Source organism: Myripristis murdjan, chromosome 22 (assembly GCF_902150065.1).
Source record: "Myripristis murdjan chromosome 22, fMyrMur1.1, whole genome shotgun sequence".
Classification (NCBI taxonomy): domain Eukaryota; kingdom Metazoa; phylum Chordata; class Actinopteri; order Holocentriformes; family Holocentridae; genus Myripristis; species Myripristis murdjan.
Window position 1 is genome coordinate 19,861,152 of NC_044001.1, and position 8,273 is coordinate 19,869,424.

Consider the following 8,273-nt stretch of genomic DNA (forward strand, 5'->3'; position numbering starts at 1 on the left):
GTGCACTAATCTGGATCTTCAGCTGATAACCTTGGACGGTTCTGAGGACGCAACCCAAGAAATATGCATTGCAAATGATTTTGACAGCGTAACATGACTACAGGTGGCTGTGCTGCTGAGTGGAGTCAGGGCTCAAGATTGAGGCAGTAAAAGGAAACCCACAAACTCAGTTATTGTTATACTCAGAGATTGTGTTGTCATTTGCTTTTGCCAAAAAAAAAAAATAAATAAAAATAAATAAATAAAAAAATAAATAAAAGCTAAAGGATGTTTTGCATCCCTGGGACAGACTATTCATCTCAGTAAAAGTGCAAAAATTTCTTTATGTGTGGACATGGTTTTAACATTGTTATTTTCTTTACAGGTGTTGTTACAGAATCCAAATGAATGGCTGCACTGGGAAGCTTCATATTTCTTCGCTTTACCAGCAAATCAAATCATTTGGCCTGCATTCACTAAATTTATAATGTTGATGTCTATTATTTGGCTAAACGATGCTGCAGCCACCTTTCCAGGATCAAATTATAGTCTCATGTAGTACAAGGAGGGTGGGGGTGGGGTTATTGACAGCTCATGGTGCAGAATGGTAGTTTCAACTGAAGTCTCCCTGTTGTTTGGATGTCATGCAAATAAATCTTGAGACTGTGCAATATCATATGCAAATGTACAGCCAAGCAGGGACAAGTGAAGCGACACCAGACAAATTACAGCAGACTCAGTTAGCTGGAATTGTCCCACTTCATTTTTTGTGATAATCCTCTATAATTTACCAGAGGAGAATGCATATCATTTTCTCAGCCAAGATGTTGTCATGCAAACTCCTTCAGCTCATAAACTCTTACCTCACATCTCCACCCCTTTTGGAAATGCAGGTAAAAACAACCACCCTTCCAAACACCTGAGTGTGTGCATGCATGCTTGCAGGGGAGCAAGCTTTTGGGAGGTAGATTAATACTTTGACAACACATGTGGGGAAGGTTCACTTTTGTAGCTTACCGATTCAGCAGTGCACTTTACTTTTAGGACTCCTCATTTTAAGATAGCAAAATATAATAATATTTAATGTCATTTTATTAAGGAATTCATGATACTAGAAGATTGGTTGAGATGATACATGATGTTCTGTTGACTGTCAGTGGTTAGATAAAGGATGTAGCAGGAAGCAAATCCACTAAAATTCATTTGGACCTCTTTTTTTTGGTCTGACATACATCTTTATGACCTACATGCAGTATCCACTGGAGAACAGTGGGAGGATAATGATGGCTTCCAAGAGGCCTGCAGCCAACTACATAAAAAGGTTGGAGCCACTTTAAGGTAAAGAGTGAAATTTTGTTAACTGCTTAGTCAGTGCAGAGAAAGAGGCTCATAAAGAGCTAAAATAGAGCACAGTGAGAGGCTTCTGTGGTACATGCAGCTCAGGGCTCAGGCAGCAGGGCTGTGTACATGGATTATGAAATGTTGATCTAACACTAGAATACTATAACATGTGACTTAAAAAGGTCCTATTGAGTCATTTTGATTAGTCCCTTAATCAGTTCCTGAAACAGCAAATCAAGAGTTTCCCACGGTTTTACGTTGATTCCTGAATCATCCCCGAAGTTACACTTTTGACATGAAAACTTGACTTCACACTTCAATGGAAGATAAGATTTCCAGTATTTTAACCCTCCTATTATCTTTAGGGGAGGGTTATATTCTATTTAAAGAACTATCATAACTAACATAAACTTCAATAATAATGTTTAGTTATTACTGAGCTCAATTTGACCCCAACTGATAAAAAATGTTAGTAAATTTTGTAATTGAAGGGTTAAAAGCCATTCAATCATCCCACTTTCTTCCATTGTCTTCGATTACATTAAATGACGGGGTTCAGTGCTGAAATTAAGAGCTCATTAAGTGTCTAAGGGTAAAAACTAAGTGCATAGCCTATTGAGGGCTCAGTGCTTTGTAAAGCAGGGAACACATTTTCACCTATTGCACTGAAGAAGTCCAACCTTTTCACTTTACTAAATTAGTAGCTTTACATCTCAACAATTACTATTAAACCGATATAATTTAGGTGCGTATCAGGGTCTTTAAGGGTTAATGAGTTTCCAAACTAAATAAATAAATAAAAATAGAATAAAATAAAAATTGAAAAAAAATCTATTATATACATTAGTGGTTGCTTTTATTGTAATTTTTACATTTTCTACATCAGATGTTGGTGCCCTCTAGCAGCCTGTCCTACCTACGCAGGAGCTCAGCTCGGAGGTCAGTGCGCGGGGGTAAATAAACACAGGCGCTGGCCGTGGTGCTGAAACGATGCGCTGTCACTCAAGTGAACCGGACGACAGGTAGGCTGCGGTCACAACTGAGCCAGAGTGAACTGTCTGCCGCCTGTAGGCAAAGCTATGGCCACTTGTTCCTCACTCCTGGGGGGAATTAACCTTATGCAGCACCGGGTAAAAAATGAGTAGTGGCCTGGGTCAGAATCTATAAATTACCTCATCCGTGGTTCTTTTCTCACGCGACTGATGGCACATGATTGGCCCTCATCCTCTCCACACCTGACTGCCCAGATAAACACACGGGAGCCTAAACACTTGACAGCATCACCTGGCTAAATGTTCATCCTTATTGCAGCACACTCCATGTGCACATGTGAAGCACCGGCATCCTCCTGATGTGGCTGATTATTGTTATTATTATTTTATTATTATTATTTGTGTGTATGCGTGTGCGTGTGCGTGTGCGTGTGTGTGTGTGTGTGTGTGTGTGTGTGTGTGTGTGTGTGGTTTCATCAGTGGTTCTCCAGGCTTCTGCACAGATGCTGGTTCTTTAAGAGCCACCGCCCGCCCCCTCTCCTGTATTTTTAGCTGAGCCAGCCACTTCATTTGCTGGATGAGACAGACAGTTGTGTACCGTATGATCTCACTTAATCGTTTTAATAAATGACATCAAATCTTATACTGCGGATTCGCCGTGGGCCCACAGCCAGCTGTTCCCTGGAAATGTCGTAGGGGATACACGTTTGTCTTGCCGCTGTCGGATGCTGAGCCGCGCCAGTGGATGTTTGATGTCCATGATGAAATGCAGTGCTGCACTGGGTAGCGAAGATAAGGCGCAGTGCTTCTGATATGTAATGAATTGCCACACAGCAGTTTAGCTGCAAAATATTCGGTTCGAGGTGGTCCAGCATCTTTTCCCTCAACCTTCTGGTTCCTGTCTTCTCTTGGATTGTGGATAACAAGAAGCCTTCAAGACGGACGGGGTGGTGGAGCATCGAGGGAAAAATAGGGGCAATATGAGAGAGCGGGACTTCATGCCCAATATGGAGAGGGGCAAACCTGCTACTTATACGGGGGACAAAAAGGCAAAGATGGCTGCTAAGACTAACAAGAAGTGGGTGAGACTAGCCACTGTTTTTGCATATGTATTGTCCGTATCCTTAGCAGCCATTATACTGGCAATTTACTACAGCTTGATCTGGAAACCAACCAGTGCATCCTCATATGCGGGGAAGCCGGGGGTGCCTGAGGAGGTCACCACCACCGCAAACATCTCAACTAATATTTCCACTAGTAACAATGTATCAGAGTCGAACTCTACACAGACAGAGCTGCTATCTTTCAACCAGACCAGGCAGGGTGCGAAAGCACACAGCCAGGCGTTTCAATGGGATGGCAGAGCCAACAGCGCGGACGGTGCAAGAGCAGAAATTGCGCACTCGCAGCAGGAGGAAGGACTCTACGCATCTTCCCACGGCCACACAACCACAGGAGCCGCGGAGAGATCAGGCACTCTGACCAGAGACACACATGCATCTCAACACGGAGTGAGCCATTACATCCCGTCAGGCACCAGGGCGTCCGGAGCGGCGCATAACGAAGACGAGGAGCGGGATGCGCACAGGCGGGCTGACGGCGCGGATACACGCGACCCCGAGCAAGCGGCTGCAGATGCTGCCACTGTTTCTCCTACCGGGGCCGCCTCCGCGACGAGCCAAGCTGGCCTGCGCAGAGGAGACTGATCAGGCCTCTCTACCCACACGCACACGCACAAACACACATACACACACACACTAAAAGACACACACACTGATCCAACAAGGAGTGTTTCACATGCAGACTGAATGCCGCGGGTCGGATAACAAAGGTCTTCTTCAAACTCATTTTTGCAGAGCGCCTATGGATGCTGAATTGCACAGGCTTCATGCACGTGTAACTGATACCTTATCCTGAAACGACGAGACCTTTCTTCTTCAATGATTATTTTTCTCCCCCCCTTCAACAACTATGCGTTTTTTTCCTTTTAGGCCAACTGTATGCCTTAAGTCAATGTGTGTCTACTTTACCTTGGACAGCTTTTGAGGTTATTAGCCTGTCAATGTACTGTATATGGACAACATTGGTATAGATATTTTGTTAAATAGAACACAGGACATAAATATAACTCACAGGCATACGGCGCTTAAAAATCACTGCCATTCATCGGCTGGTCGAAATCAATATTGCATTATTGCATTTTACATAGGCTATATTTTCTTTCATGGATGAAATCTGGATTCCGAGTATAGAGGAACCTGCATTATTGAGTTACGCTCAGGTATGTGCATATAACCATGTAAATGTATAGTGTATTTGGTAATGTACATAGGGCAGGCATACATCTTTTGGCCTTGATGAACTTTTAGTGTAATTAGATAACTTTTTATTAAGGTTACAGTATGTATAATAGATATACCTATATCACAAGGTACCAATAAACATCCTTAGAAAATGATTCATTTCTATGATTTTATAATATGCAAATTGTGAAATCACTGGTGCCATATTTAATCAGTGCTTTTTAGAGCCACAATAGAATAGAAAATACATATTTGAATAAATGTTGGTTCTTTGGTAACATCTTACATTTGTTTCCAACAAGCCAGATGCATTTCATGGAGTGTAATATATTTTTGGCTGTGAGGCCGTAGATATAGATTGGAAAGACCATGCACACTGTTTAACCCAAGTCTCCTTTGCTCTTAATGGGTTTGAGAAATTATGCTGACCGGTGATAATAACCATGCCAGTACAAATAGCACTCAATTTATGGCCAGTCTTGGTACCTGAGCATTTAATCAAATCAATGCACTTTAAAGCAGGAAACCTCCTGTGAACTGTAAAGTGTGTGAGCAGAGGAAACTGTCGGCTCCCCTGCAAAAGAGAGGCATTCATCCTCACAGCCTGCCAGGGTTCAGACTCTAGTCGCCGCAGCTCTCGCACAACCACTTCACAGTCACATGTGGTGAACTATGAAGTGGAAATAAGAACCAACCGCCCCGTGCGCTTTCTGCTTGAACATTGAGCAGCATGTGAGGGAGGTGTATTGATTTGACAGCTCTGTTGTTACAGTGTACAAAGGAAAGAAGAACACATTACACAATACTGCTTGGTGCTATTTTGAGACAGCCTCTCTCTGAAAGGCCTGTTTGGCTGAAAGATTGCTTTTCATGCGGGCAGTGACAAGCATCATTCACACTGAAAATAAAACTTCACTTGATTGCCACCAGAAGCAGCCGGTGCCTCAGTAGCAGGGTATGTTACGCTGTTCTGCTGGGAGACGGTTAGGTGACCTACTGCTTTGTTAATATGAACCATCAGGTGACAGATTTTCAGAGCCAAAGCCAAGGCATCTGTTTTGGGTGGTAAACAGGATGTCCATTCATCAGGGAAGATTGCACAACAGACTAACATCCTCCACCACAACACAAGCCATGTGTGTCCTAGAGAGCTGCAACACAGTGTGTACAACACTATGGCAGACTAGCCAGTGCTGCAGTCTGTGCGTATCAAAACGGCCTTGACAGACAGGCTCTCAGTGGCTCTTATGGCCTCTTGTGATGTATGCAAGGAGCAATGGCCGACCTATTGATGAAGGAGTCCATCAGCGCTGACAGTTATTGCTGGCAGCTACGTTGGAGCTGGGAAACGGCAACTGACCTTATGACTCTTGAACCCAGTCACCCAGAGAGATGATCACATTATTTGATGGAAATCAGTCATACATTACATAAGAGGGAAAGATGAGATTAATTTGTTTTGTAGCTTTCTCATTCTGGCTCAGGCTAGGCGGTAGATTGCAAGATGTCTTTTTTAAGCAGCAAAGTATGAAGAAAAACATTAAATTTAGCAATGCATTAACACATATTCATAGAGCATGTGAATGAAAAAGGTTTAATGGAAGGTTTTTACTGTCGTCTTTGAAGATTGCCAGGGTTGATTAGTGCTATATGTGGTCAAATCTTGATTTAAATCAAGTCACCTCAATTAGCCTACTGATCAAAACATAAAAATATGTTATCATAACTGCTTCCCTTTACCTTTTTTCATTACTATAAATATCTTTGTAGCATGGCAATCAACCTGTCTTGCAGCTGTACTGGTCACTATCCTAAAAAACAACAAAATTGCATTATCTCCTCAACACCATGCCGGCCATGGAGAGTTAGGATCCAGTTATATTACTTACAATAGCGATCTAAAGTGAGACATTGTTAAGAAAATTATAAGGGAACAGCCTGCCATATAGAAGATAGAGGATAAGAATATTTACCAAGCTAGAGGAATCTGTTCAAAGATAATGCTCCTCAGTGCAAAAGTGCTTCTCAAAATCAGCATGGAGGTGACATGCTCATGCTCATGCTATGCTGAAATGTTATTCTAGAGAGACCCTTCGAGCAAAGCTGGAGGAATCAAAGGCATTTGAGTATCACATTGTTTCAGCAAGACATCACAAATGTTAGCAGATACTGACATACTGCCTGCATAGAAACAGCGTACAATAGCCTTCTCATCAATGAAAGGGACAAAATTAAAGGGTGATACATAATTAAACAAACAAAAGGGTCGCTGTGTGCTTTAGTAAGCGCTGTATTGTTGCCTAATCTTGTCTCCTGACTTTTTTTTTGTAATGTTGACTGGAAGGAACCTTCCTTTCCATTCATCGTTGAACCATAAATGTTTACATGAATTAATTACTACGGCATTGAAACACTGGGACACAGGTGCAGGCAATTTAATGTATTAGTAAGCAGGCAAACACCGACACTCCAATAGGCCTTTTGTTTTTGTCCTATGCTGCATTGCCTAAGATCCAGGTGTTTATATATTTGCAGGGATATAACAACACATAATCAATACTACAACATAGGCTACTAATTCTATAGGATTCCGATTCCTTTTGTCAGGCTCAAAAGATGAACATACATACGGTGTGACATTGAATGGTATGGAATATTTATATGCACCCAGCGATTTAATTTTCACTTTCCAGGAGCTAAAATTTGTCACCCAACAAAAGCAAAAATTATAATGATGAATGAATTAGCTGCAAAGGTCAACACTGAATCACCGGGGATTTGTTGAAAGGTTAAACTCGCAACTTTTTGCACACTGTAACGCTTGTGAAACCACCTTTTGTTGTAACACTAGAGGTCGACCAGTTTTATTTGCTTAAATCAAATTGATTTAAGCAAAACATGCAGCAGAACATCCTAATGTGATGCAGGATTGTTTGCTTGAACTGGATGCTGAATTGGGCAGCTTTGTACATTTATAAAAATCCAAAAACACAAAAATATGTGTGTGTTTGTAATGAAAGGGTGTCAGCTGAGGTTGTTTGATGGTGCTAACAAAAGGGGTCTGTCTTCAGATCTGCATGGCAGGTAGAACATGGGCAGCCTTGTCAGCCCAGCCTCCTGTTTCCAGGCTGAGGAGGAAGGAGAAAAGGCAGGGAGGGGGGTGGGGGACGACACTGTCTGTGATCAGGACAGCTGCTGAGGCGTGGTTGTTACATCCTGTGCCGCGACAGGGCCGGGGGGATGACGCACACACTCAGTAGGGACCATCACCCTGTGTGTGTATGGTTCTGTTAGGGTCACAGAGCACAGCCCAGGCCTCCTTCAATTTAACTTATATCAATCAGCTGTAATGAAACACCTCAAGAGCCTCCTGCAGGTCGTTGTGCTCAATCCAAGACTGTCATGGGCTGTCAAGCAAGACATCACATTAGCATGTCAGCTTTTAACTTGAATTCTTGGTTACCTGCAGCAGCTGCTAATGTATCTTAAGGGGCTTATGTTCCCAACATTACTGCAGGAAGAAGTTCATATCAATCCAAGCATCTTCACAGCTTGGTATAGTGGCATGTTCTGGTCAGGAACCCCTATAGTCCTCTCTCCAGGCACTATTTGAAATCAGTATTTAAAAAAAAAAACTAAGGCATGTTGTTGCACACAG

At 42.4% G+C, this 8,273-nt stretch overlaps 1 protein-coding gene across 1 annotated transcript; it reads left to right on the top strand.

Annotated features, from left to right (window-relative positions):
* The first annotated feature begins 2,909 nt into the window (after positions 1 to 2,909).
* On the top strand, positions 2,910 to 4,770 carry LOC115380728 (uncharacterized). Its single transcript, XM_030081923.1, has one exon. The coding sequence runs from the start codon at positions 3,293 to 3,295 to the stop codon at positions 4,016 to 4,018; it is 726 nt and encodes a 241-aa protein (XP_029937783.1). The 5' UTR covers positions 2,910 to 3,292; the 3' UTR covers positions 4,019 to 4,770.
* Positions 4,771 to 8,273: the final 3,503 nt, after the last annotated feature.

Coding starts and splice junctions, on each gene's coding strand:
- LOC115380728 (XM_030081923.1), top strand. CDS start 3,293: ATGAGAGAGCGGGACTTCATGCCCAATATGGAGAGGGGCAAACCTGCT.